Source organism: Phoxinus phoxinus, assembly GCF_949152265.1.
Source record: "Phoxinus phoxinus genome assembly, chromosome: 11".
In the NCBI taxonomy this organism is placed as follows: domain Eukaryota; kingdom Metazoa; phylum Chordata; class Actinopteri; order Cypriniformes; family Leuciscidae; genus Phoxinus; species Phoxinus phoxinus.
In genome coordinates this window covers 32,635,619-32,652,933 of record NC_136886.1, presented here as the reverse complement: position 1 = coordinate 32,652,933, position 17,315 = coordinate 32,635,619, and the positions used below count along the sequence as shown (strand labels likewise).

The following is a 17,315-nucleotide window of genomic DNA, read 5'->3' as shown; positions in this document are numbered from 1 at the left end:
TTTTCCGTGCTATTTTTTTTTTTACTAAATAAATAAGAAAGAACATTGGAAACGGTTTAATTTATATAAGGCTAAACATTTTTAGTATATAAACATCAATATCCACATATTTTTATTAAAACATTTAAATATGAAAAATGAGTGGTGACGCGTCTAAATTAACAGCTGAATCAGTGGTTCGATTCGATTCATTTGAATTGATTCAACAGTTTGAATTGATTCACATAAAATGTTCGGTAGGCCTTCATCTAATCACCAGCGTCATTTGAATGTTCATACACTTCTGTGAGGAAAACCTAACCAACCAACCAAATCAACACTGAAGCGGGGAAGTATGACATCTATCTTTAAAACTGGTCATCAGAGTGAAATCAATCTAAACAATTTCAATTTATTGTGTAAAATTGTTTTATTTTTTTGTTTACGAAGGTTAAAACAGGGATAAATGAGGAACACAAGGAACAATCGAGGTAAATAGAGGCATTTCCAATCAAAATTAAACATTTTCTATTACTATACAAAAACAGAAATATTTAGGCTAATTATATATATTTAGGATACATAAATTAAATTTTTTTTTTTTTTTTTTTTTTATTAACACAGATTACTATTAACTCAATTTGCAAGTGTGGTGGAAATGACATTGAAATGACAAATGACAAAAAAAAAAAAATAATATGCATACATGTGCATTGTTAGTATACAAACTAAGAGTGTGAAAACGGTTTTACGTTTATTGTCTGTATTAAAAGTTGACCATAGTCACATCAACTTGTTTAAGCATCTTTTAAACATTGTTTATGTTGCCTTCCGCTCCTATCTTCAGACTTTCACCTATGCCATGTACATATAGTCTGACACAAAAAGTTGTTCCCATTTGTTTGTCATTAGTTTGAATGCAGACATAATTATTTGGTACTCACTTAGGCCTGGTCTATGGTCGATATAAAATAAGTCTCTGATGTCCCCAGAGTGTGTATGTGAAGTTTTAGCTCAAAATACCCCACAGATATTTTATATAGCATGTTAAAATTGTCACTTTTTGAGGGTGAGCAAAAACGCACCGTTTTGTGTCTGTCCCTTTAAATGCAAATGAGCTGCTGCTCCCGGCACAGGGGGCGGAGCTTCAACAACTTGCACTCTGAGACACATGCACTGAAAATGTCTAAAACGTTTAGCCTTCTATGTTTAAACCGGATTCAGACAAAGATGGAGAGACTCAAGAAGAAGTGACAACATGTAGAAGCAACAGGACATTTCTGAATGGTTAGTTGATGAATTTATGTTGCTGATGTGTTGTTATCTTCTAGTCATTGATTAGCATATTCTGTCTTGATAATCTATAAATCGCGTTCAGGAGGCGGGGTTTATGTAAATTTTAGGGTTGGTGATGTCACTAACCCGGGAGGAATGCTGTGTAGTTCCTACCAGCCGTTTGTTGTAGTCCTTAAAAAGCAATTTCTTTAAAAGCAAATTTCTCCCTTTGCTCTGAACTGCATTGTAACTTTGCAGATGTTGTTTATGCTCAAACAGCAACATTACACACTAACTACAGTTAGAAAAGTGAAATCATACTCAACCACCCCTTTAATAATAATGTAAATACAGAAGGTGTGCATGAAATAGACATGAACATGGACCAACAAACATGGTGAGTAACTTATATGGTGATGAACTGAATGATGAACAGCTGTGGTTAGGATTTGTGTCCATGGAAACTGATGAGTGGCGGGAAATTCAAACAAAGGAACATGTGATGAATGAAAACAAACTAAAAGCCCATGAAACAGAACTAAGTATAGCAAAAACTCACAAGTATAGCAAAACAAACTTGTGTGTGTGTGTGCGTGTGTGTGTGTGTCAAGTCAAGTCATCTTCATTTATATAGCGCTTTTAACCATGTAGATTGTTTCAAAGCTGCTTTACAGAGATAAATGTATAATTTAAGGTAACATATTGTTTTGGCTTTATAGCGGTTCTTGAATAAAGATATTTTCCAGCTAAAGTTAGTTTTGATTGATTCACTTACGTCGAAAGGATAATTTGTTATTAAATTAGGGGCCGCTAAGACGACACTGTTCTCTTAAACGAGAACCTGTGAGTAATGGCGCTCGTGTGCGCATCAGGATTTGATTCAATAGTTATGTGCTTTTGAATGTGCGCAGGTTTGTAATTCTCTACAAACCAAGCCTAATCAAACTATTTGTCCTGCCTATAAATTTGATACAGAATTTTATTTTATTTTATCACTACGGGGGAGATACACCACAGCGAAATTTTCCACAGCGCTTTATCTGTAGAGTGGTAAAGGATCCTCCATAGGGAGAGGCTAGTTGGCACTTCAGCACTGCGTTGTCATCGGGTCCAGGCGAAGGTCCTTCCTCTGCACTACCTGCCCATTCTGTCAGTTCACAGTCTGGTTTCTTCCACTCTCTTCATTGCTTCTCTGAAGTTTCTCAACTTGAAATTGAGGGAATCATTAAAAAAATGAAATCATCTTCCTGTGCCCTGGACCCCTTTCCCACTATCCTGATAAAATCAAATCTCTCTGCCATAAGTCCCCTCATCACAAAAACAATAAACCACTCCCTCCAGTCTGGCCATGTTCCTTCCCCCCTCAAAATTGCGGCTATCACCCCACTTCTTAAAAAACCCAGTTTGGACCCGGAAAACCTTGCCAACTTCAGGCCCATATCCAAACTTCCATTCCTTTCCAAAGTATTGGAAAAAGCAGTTGCTGCTCAGCTCCAGGACCATCTTCAACGTCACAACATGTATGATAAGTTTCAGTCAGGCTTCCGGTCCGCCCACAGCACAGAAACAGCTCTGGTCAGAGTCACGAATGACCTTCTGATGGCAGCCGATGCTGGCTCCCCCTCAATTCTTATCCTCCTTGACCTCACAGCAGCTTTTGACACTGTCGACCACAACATTCTTCTCGACCGCCTCCATAGTGATATAGGACTATCAAATTCTGCTTTGGACTGGTTCACATCCTACTTATCTGGAAGGACCGAGTACGTCAGTTTGGGTGCAGCTAAATCTCACCCACATGCTGTCACATGTGGTGTTCCTCAAGGGTCAGTACTTGGTCCAATTCTCTTTATTCTCTATATGCTCCCCCTTGGCCGCATCATTAGCCAGCATGGTATCTCCTTCCATTGCTACGCTGATGATACACAACTTTACCTCAAAATAAACCCAACCCCCCACCTCCCGGCTGCTCTGCCTTCATCATCTTGCACACCACCACTACTGACCTCCTGCCTGGAGGAGATAAAGGCCTGGATGAGTCAGAACTTCCTTCAGTTAAATTATTCCAAAACTGAGGCAATTCTTGTCGGCACTCCTCAGCAGGTTCAGTCGTCCCTAATAACCTCTATCACTTTTTCTGGAAAAGTCATCCCTCTCTCATCTACAGTAACCAACCTCGGTGTAAAACTTGACTCTCACCTCACATTTGACAACCATGTCAAACATCTGTGCAAATCATCCTTTTTCCACCTTAGGAATATTGCCAAACTCCGTCCCACACTCACCCTTTCTGACGCCACAAAACTTGTCCATGCCTTTGTCTCCTCCAGGCTGGACTATTGTAACGCTCTTCTGTATGGGATCTCTAGCAAGAGTCTGCAGAAACTCCAACACATACAGAACAGTGCTGCTAGGATCCTAATGAGAGTGCGTAAATACGAACACATAACCCCCATCCTTCAAGCACTTCACTGGCTCCCCATCTCCGCCAGGATCCAATACAAAATCACTCTCCTCACCCACCAATGCATCCATGGAAATGCTCCACCCTACCTCAAGGAACTTCTCACCCAGCAAACATCAACCAGAAACCTCCGTTCACAAAATGGCAATCGTCTCCGTCCTCCCAGAACCAAGCTCCGGACCATGGGAGACCGTGCTTTCTCCTCTGTTGCCCCGAGACTGTGGAACTCATTGCCAAACCACCTGAGGGTTCCACAGGCAGTTGACCACTTTAAAAAAGACTTAAAAACTTTTTTATTTAAAAATAGCTACAATTAATGTGAAACTGAACTGTTTTATATTTAATGTTTTCTTATCCTTGCCCCTGTTTTTACTTCTGAAATATGTTTGATGTAGCACTTTGAGATTTGTTCGCAAATGAAAAGTGCATTATAAAAATTATAAATAAAAATTTATTAGATCTGGATACGGCCTGGATCCGGCAGGCTGCGGGAAAACCTCGGGATAAACAAAGACACTAAAATTAGCGTAGATGCCATCCTTATGATGTAACGAGTACATCAGGATTTAAGGGAAGTGTTCCCAGTTCCGGCTGACCTAATCTATGCAGCCTAACATTGAGTTATAGAAGTCTATAATGCATTATGTGAATGAGATGTGTCTTTAATCTAGCTTTGAACTGACAGAGTGTGTCTGCTTCCCGGACAATGGTAGGAAAACTGTTCCAAAGTTTTGGTGCTAAATAGGAAAAGGATCTACCGCCAGAAGTCGATTTTGATATTCTAGATATTATTAACTGGCCGGAATTTTGATCTCAATAATTTTGATCTTTTGAGATCAAGTGTGTGTGTTTTGAGTTTTTTTTTTGTGTGTGTGTGTGTGTGTGTGTGTGTGTGTGTGTGTGTGTTTGTGTGGGTACAGCAAGTACCAAAACCTTTACCAAGTTTTGTACCATTTCGATGAAGTAAAAATAAATACATTTCGGTTTGTTACAACTTGCTTAGAAATGGACCAAAGTTCAGACTTTTAAAGTGATCATACGGTGCATGTTGCTTCTCTTTTGAAGCAGGACAATAAAATAGAGTATGCTATATACGTTTTTGAGATATATAGGTGAGGAAAAGAATGTACAGATATTTCACACCATGTATTGTTAGTTGACACATTTATGCAGCTCCATGGCTCACAACTCTTGGGGAACATCTCTGAGAGAACGGTGTCATCCTGATTCATTCCCTGTTCACTTCAAGCCCTGCCGTCGTCACTGGCTCAGAGCAGAATTTATGTTTCCGCTCAGATTCAAAGTTTTTATTGTTTTATTACTGCCCGGCATGCTTTGAACACCACATGCTTTGATGTTCCAGCTTTATTTCAGTGCTGTACAGTGGTGTGTCCACACAGCATACATATATCACGACAGGTCAGGACGTTAACAGTCCCTGCTGGAGATTTTCCATGAATCCTTTAAGCATTTATAAGACTGTGGACGTGTACGGTATCTAATTTTTATTTATTTAAAGTTATTACGTACAAAATCATTAAGAGCTGTGCATTCGATTGTACATTTAAAAGAAATGATCCTTATGCATCGCTGATTTAATTATAGTAGGTCAGTAGTTAATGTATGTTTTAATGTTCATGAATAAATACAAAATAATCCTAAATTTAAATTATTTGCTTTAAAAAAACATTAAATTTTTTTAACAGTCTTTTTTACATTTATGCACAGCCATGCATTTTATATATTATGATATATAGCATTATATGTAAAAATGGGTGTTTATGGGAGGATCTTCCTCGTCACCCTCAATTTTGGCAAGTGATGCATTCATGACATACCCAAAATAAAAAGTTTTTTTTTTAGACACATAACCAACATATATTTAGAAAGCCAACCCTTGAGAGTTTACAGTTTAATTAATCAAACTGTTATAAATATTGATATATACAAGGTCAAACATAAAACAAAAACAACAAATATTAAGAATGTATTTATTAAATGTATAAAATATTTTTTGAATGTAGGATATCAACTTATAACCACAACTTAAGTGTAGCTACAAGTGTGGTCATGCTTCATTTTAAATCTGAGGATGTTCAAACACAAAATAATCCTAAATTAAAAGTATTTGCTTTGAAAAAAAAAATTAAAACAGTCTTTTTTACATTTATGCACAGCCATGCATTTTATATATTATGATATATAGCATTATATGTAAAAATGGGTGTGTTTATGGGAGGAGCTCTGGATATTAGTGTTCCTCTGGATGGCAGCAGATGCTTTACATGAATGGAGCTGATGCACATTTTACACAGCAAACCCATGCGCTCTTCACACATATCCAGGGATTCTCATTCATTTCATATGCCATCTTTTTATTGCATGTGAATCTCATACAGAGAAGAGGCTATGAAGTCTGTCATGAGCTTCTGATCTTCATCGCTGTACTGAAATCAGAGCTGCTTTACACAGTAAGTGCACTTTTTCTGTTTATGAATCTGTTCTGTTTGGAGAGTTCAGTAAAATGGGTTAAAATCATGAGAAAATAACTTCTTTGCTATTCCACTTTTTCAAGGTGATGTGGCAATATGATGTTACTATTATTTAGAGTATTTAGAGTGAAAAGCAAATAAACTTTGCAAACTTTGAATGTGGCAACACATGTGAAAATAAGGTTATCCATCCTTAATATAGTCTCTCTCTCTCTCGTACTGTAGTGATGATACGGCTGTGGCTGGTTTTGCTGTTGGGAGTCCAGCTTGTTTCGGCTCAGCTGGAGGATCTTGATGATTATGATGATGACGATGACGTAGAAGACAAGAGAAATGGAAGAAGCAAAAATAAACCAATCACCTCAAATGTCATCCCAAAAAACAACGGTAAATATTATTTGCTTTTCAACACAGCAAACAGCAGGTGGCTTGCAAAATACTGTATCCTTTGGTTTCCAGTAAGCACAAGTATGTTTTTGGTCTCGAGACCGATTATTGGTCTTCAACTCTCAGACATGTGAAGTATGTTGATTGAGTATGATTTTTTTTTTACATATGAAACAGATTTTCTCCTCTCCAGGGCTTCTGAATTTGATCTAGATGCTGCTCACTGTCCTGGGGCAAATTTCCTCTCCGACATGTTTCTTCTTCTTCTTCTTCTTCTTCATAAATGTGATTTACTGTAGACTAGGGCAATTTCAGATGGATCACGTTTAATTTTACCTTTACATTTGTTTTTGGCACACTTTATGGTATTTATGTAATACCTAACCAGTTATCAAATGATTCAAGTCAGATAGGAGTCACTGTCCTTTAGTGGCAGAACACATTATACTGGATGTAGTCACAATTCAGCATTTTTGTCACTTTGTTATTCCAAGTCTCGCTTAAAAAAAATAGTTCATCCCCAAAAAATTGTATTTGCTAAAGGTTTTTAACTAAATATGGCATCCCAAACCAGTATGCTGCAGTGTTATTTTAGTGTCAGTGAAATTCGTAGTTCTTGTTAAATTTCTATTTAGATTTAATGTTTATATTTGGTGTTTTCATCTTCATTTGAAAGTTTTAGTCATTTTGATGTGTTTGTCATTTTTATTACTTAAAAAAAATGTCTATAGTTTTAGTTCTATTTTATTTAGCTTTAGATATTAAATGCAATATTTCCTTGGCCACTAGCTGAAATAAAATAAGATTACGTTTTGTTTTTCTATTTCAATTCATGTTTATTAGTCATTTTAGTTTTTGGTTAACGATAACAATCCTATATGCTGTTATTTTTTTGGGTGGTCCACAAGATTTTTTACTCTTTTATAAAAACACTCCATATTTACAGCTGTCAAGCTCCAAATACAAACAATAAAACCAGTCTTGTTTGACGTCAATGGTTGATATTTGCTCTCAGCAAGAAACAAAGATGTTTGAAAAACTTTTTTACATCCATTCTGAAATTATATGTAAAAATAACATGCTTTTGAATAAAAAAAAAATTTATTAATGTTTTTTTTGTTTGTTCTCTCCGTCTTTTAGATGAGGACTGTAATTTGGAACTGGCATTTTTGTTGGACAGTTCAGAAAGTGCCAAAGGCAACCATGCCCAAGAGAAGCGCTTCGTTACAGATCTCGTTACCCGGATCCAGAACATCAATCTCCAAACCGGACAGGGCTTGAACTTCAGAACTGCTCTCCTCCAGTACAGCAGTCATGTGATCACCGAGCAGACCTTCAAAGACTGGAGAGGTGTGCCCACCTTCCATGACCGCATTACGCCCATTCCCTACATAGGGCACGGTACCTACACCACCTACGCCATCACCAACCTCACCCGCATCTACCTGGAGGAGTCTGGCCCTGGCACCGTGAAGGTGGCCGTTCTGCTGTACGACGGCGTGTCGCATCCCAAGAATCCCGATATTTTCTCTGCTTTAGCTGATGCCAAGAACCAAGGGATTAAATTCTTCACAGTAGGTTTCACATCCGCCGCCAACATGGACCAGCTGCGACTACTGGCCAGTCCTCCAGCCGCCCGCTACGTACACAACCTACAGGACAAGAGCGTCGTGGACAAGATCGTCAAAGAGATTGTGAGTACGATAGTGCCTTTTGTTTTCTTGTCAAAGACATCAATCAAAATAAATGGACAGCAAATTGAGATTTTGTTCTGGTTCTTAAGTTTATAGTGCTTTTGAAAAGTTTGACTCAAATATGTGACCCTGGATCACAAAACCAGTCACGAGTCGCACGGGTATATTTGTGGCAATAGCCAACAATACATTGTATGGGTCAAAATTATGGATTTTTCTTTTTTGCCAAAAATCATTAGGATATTAACTAAAGATCATGTTCCATGAATATATATTGTACATTTCCTACTGTAAATATATAAAACATTTGTTTTTGTGAGTGAATGCAGCACAATCGGCAACATAAATGCACAACTTTAAAGGAGATTTTCTCAATGTTTTTTTTTTTTTTGCACCCTCAGATTCCAGATTTTCAATAGTTGTATCTCGGCCAGATATTATCCTATCCTAACAAATCATACATCAATGGAAAGCTTATATATTGAGCTTTCATGATATGTATTAATCTTAATATCAAAAAATTGACACATGTGACTGGTTTTGTGGTCCAGGGTCACATATATAAAAAAGCATTTATTTTATAGCTCTGTTATAGTATACTGAATGTCAACAGTTGTGTCTATTTTTATTTCTCCTGAGGACTGTTATAACTGACAAAAAATGTTTTCATTAAGTCTTGTGAGCCATGAAAAAGCAACATCTGAGCAGTAAAACATCCATCAGGATTGTCCAAACAAGGCAGTTGAGCCAAGAGCTGTGAAAACAATAAGCTTTTGGTTCTTGGGGAGCAACTTTGAAGTGTCAAGCTCAGATGCTTGTGAAGGCCCAAATGAAGGATTTATATCTCTTGAGGGATCTTAGATTAAGAGGGGCATGTGTTTCGGAGTATGTGTGCTACTGTGAAGCCCCACTCTTCCCCATCCACACATCTGCAGTGGTAGCTATGGAAAATGGGCTATCTTATCTCTGTATCTCACCTGAGGACATGGAAAAAAGTTGATTATGAATTCCTTGAACGGGGTATTAGTCATAATGAGTAAATGTTCACTCATACACCGCTTATCTCAAGTTAAAAACCCCTAAAGGAGAAGTTGCTTAGCAGTACCTGAGAAAAGTGCCAATTCCTCTGCCATTTTTTTTAATTACCTGATAAAAGAGATACATAGATAGCATACCTGAAAAAAAAAATCCTGGTATGCATCAATGTATTATTTAGGAGATAAAAGCAATTCCCAATGATATTGGATGTCGCCCAATTGTTTAAAAACAGGCAATTATCAGGGCCGCTTATATCCTGTCAATCAAAAGGGGAGCAAAAAAAAAAAAGGGAAAAAAAGCAGTTTCTCTTTAACTTTTATTCTCTCTCTATAACATGTTTTCCTTGTTTTTTACATTTTATTTAAAAATTGTGTTATAAAATGCAGAACCACCACATTCTCTGTATCAGTATCTATATAGGCAGATGTCATTCTATATAATCGGATATTTATATAATCGGTGCATCCATATGTTACGGGTGATCTGTGTTTGTTTCGGGGTGGGTTTCGGGGTGGGTTTCGGGGTGGGTTTCGGGGTGGGGCGGCAGAGGCTCTGTGGTTCATGTAGTTGGTGGTTCTATCCCCGGTTCCACCTGGCCAAGTGTCGAGGTGTCCATGAGAAAGACACCTAACCCCCGCTGCTCCCGACGAGCTGGAAGGCGCCTTGCATTCTGACACCGCCGTCGGTGAATGAATGGGTGAATGTGAGGCAATATGCAAAGCGCTTTGGTGGCCATGGGTCTGTTAAAGCACTATATAAATGCAGTCCATTTACCATTCCTTCCTGTGCTTCAGTTAGTTTCTCTATGGCTTTCATTGATTTGATTATCAGTTGCACCTGTTGTTCATTTGCGATGATTGGTTTGGTTGTGTATTCTGTTGATTTCAGTTCACTGTCTGTTCTCGTCATTTATACTGGTTGTTGTGTTCGTGTTTTTGAGTCTTGGGCTACGTTTATACGTGGCCGGTTATTTTCATAAACGGACATTTCACCCTCTCCGTTTTCAGAAAAGTGTTCGTTTACACGAACCCGTGTATATGCCGTCAAGAGCATGCCAAACCTATAGGTGGCAGTGTAACGAGAAGCTCAAGCCCACGTTAGCCAATCAGAATCCAGAAAATATAGGTCGCACTTTTGACGCAGTGCAAGTTCTGCCGCATACTGTGACGTCGACTGCCTAAAACTCAGTTTTTCTCAGTTTACATGCAAACGTTCAAACGGAGTTTTCCAAAATCTCCACTTTGGCCGGAGTTTTTAGAAAGAATCGTTTTCAGAGGAGAATTCTCCGTTTGCATGTAAACGAGGGGCACAACCGAAGGGAAATGTCTCCGTTTTTCAAAATAACCATGTACGTGTAAACAGGGCCTTAGTATACGGAGTGTTTTGTTTTGAGTTGGGGTTTAATCATCGCCACAACTGCGTTTAGATCCTGCTTTTCTCGTCTTGTTCGCAACCGAACCATAACCGGACACCATACACCCAAATACCTTCCTGAAAAGACCCGCAGAATTTCTTTGCTGATCCAGGTTGTTTCATGCTGGTGAAGTTAGTCAACCAACTTATTCTTTCCAATAAAACTGGTTGTCATGTCTGTCTGTGTTCAAGAGTGAGATTCCTCCCATCTGTTTCTTCATGGTTTTATTAAAAATCCTTTGACAGTTCCAAATGACCTTGGCGGACGTTCTTAGGATAGTTTCCTATTAGTAGACTGGAATGCTGGATCTTAGTGTATCTGGAGTGGTGTAAACCTACAGAATGTCTTTTCTGACCTCTGTGTCTCACAGTACAAAGCATCTGCACATGGTCAGGAAACTTTTACGACTGAAAATGTTAGCCAGCGCTGCTGTCTCCTGCTAGAAGTTCCCCTGTGCTTTTCTGATAATAGAAAACAGCAGATCACAGAAGAGACATCCAAGCCCATGACATCACACCATAGCTGCTGGAAAATCCAGCCAGACGCAGCATTTGATGGTTTTAAATGTTCCTTCCAGACTGGACAAACTGAGATACTTTTCCCAAAAGCAACTAAGGTCACAAGTTCCATCATTACCAACAGAGATCAATGGATCTTGCGACCATAGTTAGATAACAATGCTTTCGGGAAATGCACCCCTGGTAGATGTTGACCATAGCTAGTTAGGACTGGTAGGCTGCCTTGGCTAAGCTAGTGGGGGTTTGATTGAGATGATTAACCGAGGAGGTGGGCGATATAACCAAAATCTTATATCACGATTTGAATAATTTTATTTCATGATAACAATATATATCATGATATAGTTATTTTTGCTTTAAATAAAGTTTTTATTATATACAAATTTAATTGAAATGTCATCTCATCACCAATTTCAATCACATAAAAACTAATACTAAAAAACTCAAGTAAACAGTCAGTGATAAAATAGGAACTAATTTTAATAATTTCAAGCAATAGACAAGACAAGACAAAAAAAATACAATAGAACAAAGACACAAATTAACCTGAAAAAATGTAAGCACTATAAAAAAAAAACTGCAACGAAGCAGGTTTATTGGGCTGCTATCACTTTAAGTGAGAATGTACTGATTTAATATACTAATACATGTCTTTTCTTTCTCAACCATTTATGTCCACTAAAGACATAAACGACTGTGTTTATGAAGATACTCACAAAGACAAGAAGTTTTGTGTGTTTCGACTGTTCAAAGGCGCTAAAAAGACTTCTAGGCGCTAAGTTCAGTGCTAAGTTGAGTATGAGCAGCGGGTTTAAGTGCACTCGTTTCAGGTGTGTGCGCTCAACAGCCTCGACAGCGTCTTCTTTCGCTGCTTATTGCACTTTAACGGTTTAAAAAAACACTTGTTTTTAAACCGCTAGGCTTAAAAACACATTCAAAAGATAAGCTTTCCAGACGGCACAGAACGGCAGCGCTACGTGACCGTAACCACGATAGAGACGATAGTCCAAAATTTTCTCATTTTAATCGTGTCTACTGGAATATATCGCTCACCCCCAATGTTTTATCATCGCAAACTGGAATGCTGTTTTCTTTGGTCATTTCAACAGTTTAATATCTGAGAAAACATCTACTGTATGGCAGGCAGATCCACATTCTCAGATATGAATGAAATGTTCCTGTCCCTGCTGGAATATCCAGCTAAACTACATTTACAGTGATGAATGATTTGGTTTTGCAGGGTCTTATATGGTCCAAGCTGGTAGATTGTGGTGGTTTTAATCAACCAGAAGTGTCTGGCAGCTCTTTCCGTGGAGGACATTGAAGATATCTATCTTTTCGGAACCATGATAACAGGCCTTTTGCTGACTGGATTAGGCATTGCCCTGGTTTATCAAGAAATTAAGAAGACGGTGACAGCTGTCCAAAGCCTCACAGGGCTGCCCGTCATGATTGAAGCAGTGGGCAGAGTGGTCAGCACTCAGGCGGGGACTAATAACCGCAATATGGAGAACAACAGGGAGGTGACCCGAAATCTGGATAACATCATAGAGAAGCTCACGGCTTTGCAAAAGCTGATGGACCAGAATGGACTAAGAAAGTAGCCGTGCAAAGGAATGCGGCTACTCGCCCCAAGACCAAATAATCCCAATCTTATCTGCTTTCGGCTCCCCTCAACCAGCACTGGCCTCGGCCAAGGCCGCTGTTGGAACAACAACTCCCCCGGAAGAGCACTGCAGTGAGCCGCTCTTGCGTTCCTTCCCCCATTCTCACAGACACCTGCTGATTGTTGACTCTGTTTGGGACCTAATCAAGGTTGTCTCCATGGCAACTTGCTGTGATAACGCTATGACATCCTGCGGACTGAGGCACCGAGATTTGGATGCCAGGCAGAGCGAATCTCCAGGCCTACACATACACAAACTCTTACATATATATACAGATATGCAATCACCCCCCACCCCACATCCCTCGCCTTCGCCGCTTTGTACCCCCCAGCCTGGCGGGCGGGTCTGTGACCAGCGCCGAGTGGCTGCAGGACCGGATGGCTGCTTGCCTGTGCTGGGTTACCTCCATCCCCCACTCCCCTCCCCAGTTGCAAGTCTTGTGGGTTCATGTTGTTGTACTGATATGTGCTAATGTTGCTGAGGTGTTTTTTTTTCCCTGTTCCCAGACTGTACTCCTCACAGGAGCATAGTCTGGGAGTTGCCTTTTTTTCCCCCCTCACCTATCCTCATGTCATGCTGTATTATGTTCCTAAATTCTCTGTCTTCCTGTCCCGTCTACCCCATTGTCATATTGTATGTATGTTTGTATGGACAGGTTGATGGCTAATTTTACTGGTACTTGTGACTAAGTGACAATAAAGGCTACTACTACTACTACTATTACTTACTCATAGCCGGACTATATCGGGTCTATAGTTCACCTAGACTGTGAAATGACGGCTATTGCTTGCTGGGATATTAATTGTATCAGTTTTGTGGATGTAACCAATGTGTTTAGCTTCTCGACTGTAGATCTGATGTAGTCAGTTAGGATTACAGGAATGTCTTTAGGAACAATGTAGTAACAATGTAGTAACTTTCCTCATGTATTGAATGTAAATAGTCTTGACAGGTGTACATCTGAAGAATCTGCTTGACCGTAAGCTGGTATGAGGGCAGTGTTACTGGTATTAGAGCAGAATGGCAGTTAGCGGGTTGCAGTTTTTGCAAAAGGAACATCTGCTTCTCATTGACTTTGTGCCGGGTCAGAGCTTTAGGGTACTACGAGCAGCATGATCCTGCATGCAGAATGAATATCTAACCCGGCCTTCTGCACGCTATACTCATGCTCTGGAATGACTGTTGATGCAGGTGCTTGTCATAGAGACATGAAAAGCACAATTAGGTGCTTTAATCGAAGGCCAGGAGCATTCAAGTCGTCTTCTCTGCTGCTCTACTCTCTCAGCCTCCGTGTTTACATCTGTTAATCAGATGCTCGTTCAAACTAAGCGTGATGTCGCTCATCGCACACACTTTAAATAGGAAATGCGTCTTTCCAATGTGTCATTATGTCAACGGTGTGTGCATGCTGTTTACAATCAAGAAGAAAGGACCTGCAATTAAATTTCCTTTGTTCTCATGGTTGCCTGTGATTCCCAGATTACGCCATCTGTCTAACATCACTGACTTTAAAGTTTAAACAAGATCTTTTAGCCAAGGAATGTTGTTGGAAATGTGTCTCTCTCTTATTATAATTTTTTTTTTTTTTGCTTTATTCATACACATGTGCACCAATCATGCAAAATACTGTACACCCTCTAGTCAAATCTGGCTTGAGAAACACTTAATAAAAAAATCATCCTGGCATGTGGTACTTCAGGCTTTCTTCCAATATATGATGTGATGAGAACCGTGTTTCGAAAAGAAACTTAATGCGGAACATTTCTGTTTTCCTGAAAGTTGTTTGGGATATTTGTACACTTTGTGAGTGTCAGTGTTATTGTTCAATGCCAAATAAGAAAGAAATTGTCCCTCTTTTGGGTTGCTTGATTCTGAATTCCCATTTCTAGATGTTTTCATGACGTCGTTCAGAATATAAAATATTACAATCTCTGAAAAATTAGTTTATCTTTATTCTGTAGCTCTGGGCTTCTAATATTTAAGAACTTTAAGAACTTGACAGCTTACATTACAGTGACTAGTATTACATGTTTAAGTTTAATAAAAAAGAATATAAAGGAGTTAATTAACTGCATATGACAGCATATCTTACAGACCGCCTGCAGACATTCACTACCTTCTCAGTTTACGTTAGATGTCTGATACCCAAAAATTCCACAATTTTTTTGTGTTAATTACATTCTTGAAAATGTCTTATAATTCTTGCATTTTTCTTAAATTAACCTTTGTCACTTTTGTTCCCTTCTAGACTGAGGTGGCTAATGAAGTGGTAAGTGTTTGTCTCACCGCATTCATTTAGGACACTTATTAGTGACCTTATTGTGACTAAAGCTGTGTGTGTGTGTGTGTGTGTGTGTGTGTGTGTGTGTGTGTGTGTGTGTGTGTGTTCTAACAGTGTCCTATTTCCCCAAAATGCACTTGTGAGAAAGGAGATCGAGGACCCAGTGGACCCGCTGTAAGTGTCAAACATTCGTAAACCCTTTCCATTCCCTTACGTGATGTCTAAACACATGCATTTAATATAAATTCACAGATTTTATGTTTCTGTACATTTTTATTAAGGAGGAGAAACACTCACCAGATTGATTAAAGTGGCTGAACAAACATGTTATGAACAATTATAAAATAAATGGTTCAGCCAAATATTTCAATTCTGTATTTATTCACGCTTATGTCATTCCAAACCAGTTTGCTTTTATTTTTCTATTAACAATTTTTGCAGTATATCATCCACACAGATATTGTCCATACAGTGATGATTTATGGTCATCTCTGTCAATCTCCAAAAAGATACATAAAGGGGAAAACACCATAAAATATGTCCCTATGATGGTCAAAAGTTGTTTAAATATTGCGGTAAAATAAATAATGAAAAAAAGTATAATATTTTATTTAACAGAAATGCTTCATTGCTATTTTAATTAAGTATAGAATTTTTATTGGTTTTAATAGGTCCAGAATGGAGCACATGAACATAAAGAAATTATTCTGTATCGACAAGTTGTTAAAAAAAATCATTGTCTATATAGACTGTCAACATTATGATTTGGGGCCAGTTGCATAAACATAGCAATTATGTTGAGACTGTGTCTTAAGAAATAGTCTGACTGGTATCAAATTAGACCAATCTACGTTTTTTTTTATGTAACTGACTAAAAAAAATAAATTTGGATGAGTAACTTAGTCTTAGCGGTTTATGCAAATCTAATGTAAGTTAACACTCTTTCTCTGAGAACCACAGGGTAAAAAGGGTCGTCCTGGAGATGATGGAAGTCCAGGAGCTAAAGGACAAAAGGTCAACAATGTCTTTAATCAACTATCATATTTGTGAATTATTTATCCCATGTTAACATCTAAAATGTGTTGAACGTCCTGCAGGGAGAGGGCGGTTTCAGTGGCTCTCCTGGACGAGACGGGACAGAGGTGAACCTGGCTAGAACAAGGCCTAAATTCGCTCTAATTTGACATTATCTGCTTGCGTAATTGCTCTTTCTCACCATGTGTCCTGTACTGATCTTTAGGGGAAACCTGGATACAAAGGAGAAAAGGTAAAATGAAAATCAGCTGATATTACAAAACAAATAGAGGATGCTGCTAGCAATGCCATATCATGGATTAGAAATCCAAGGAATGCATGAACTGATTAAAATAAAATGCATACCTTGTAATGCAATATGCAAAAAGTCCCATCAGCCAAATGCATAAATGTAAATATAAAGAAATGTGCAAATGTTTACAATTATTTGCAATCCTTAATGGTGCACTTAATAATTTTTCTGTTTATCTTGTGTTTTTAACTCTCTGTTAATATAGAAAATTAAATATACAATTATACAATATAATTTAAACAAATGTGGAATTCACTGTCAGTCACTTAGGATAAACATGTTTGCTAATTTAATAAATGTAAAATGTGTTAAATCCAACTAAATGGACTACAAAAAAAACAGATTTTCCTTACCTGTCTAAAAAAGCAAAACAAAGTAGTATTTGACTTGCAGAATACAATTTATGTAGAATAAAGGCCACTGCTATGACTAGAGTGTATATCATATTAAAGATATCAAAAGTACTAACTAAATATTTATATAAGTTCAGAAAATGACTTGGCATACCTTTACATTGTATTGTGTGTGTATATCCTGACCATGAAACACATTTTTAGGGAGAGCGAGGAGAGTGTGGAACACCAGGAGTCAAAGGAGACCGAGTGAGTGACGCTTCAGGTCTACAGTGCAGTTCATGCTCAATAACATGTAACTGTACGTTTCATTTTGACTGAATCTGACTCTTTTAAGGGCCCGGAGGGTCCTGTTGGTATCAGAGGAAGTCGAGGGCTGCAGGTATGTCTTTTAAACCGCATTTGTGAAAATGCAAAACAAGCATT

The 17,315-nt window shown here is 38.4% G+C and overlaps 1 protein-coding gene across 4 annotated transcripts in view; it reads left to right on the top strand.

The window, feature by feature from the left end:
* Positions 1-222: 222 nt before the first annotated feature.
* Positions 223-17,315, top strand: part of col28a2b (collagen, type XXVIII, alpha 2b) — a 34,698-nt gene continuing 17,605 nt past the window's right edge. Inside the window, exons 1-12 of one of the 4 annotated variants that reach the window (XM_079627775.1) lie at positions 223-332; positions 430-470; positions 6,118-6,189; positions 6,436-6,597; positions 7,738-8,291; positions 15,177-15,197; positions 15,324-15,383; positions 16,170-16,223; positions 16,307-16,351; positions 16,450-16,476; positions 17,094-17,138; positions 17,227-17,271. In XM_079627775.1, coding sequence (XP_079483901.1) covers position 6,189; positions 6,436-6,597; positions 7,738-8,291; positions 15,177-15,197; positions 15,324-15,383; positions 16,170-16,223; positions 16,307-16,351; positions 16,450-16,476; positions 17,094-17,138; positions 17,227-17,271 — 1,014 coding nt within the window. In that variant the 5' untranslated portion in view covers positions 223-332; positions 430-470; positions 6,118-6,188. Of the gene's footprint in view, positions 333-429; positions 471-1,127; positions 1,267-1,616; positions 1,652-6,117; positions 6,190-6,435; positions 6,598-7,737; positions 8,292-15,176; positions 15,198-15,323; positions 15,384-16,169; positions 16,224-16,306; positions 16,352-16,449; positions 16,477-17,093; positions 17,139-17,226; positions 17,272-17,315 lie in introns of those variants that run through there. The other 3 variants (XM_079627777.1, XM_079627776.1, XM_079627778.1) reach the window with 3 other exon arrangements.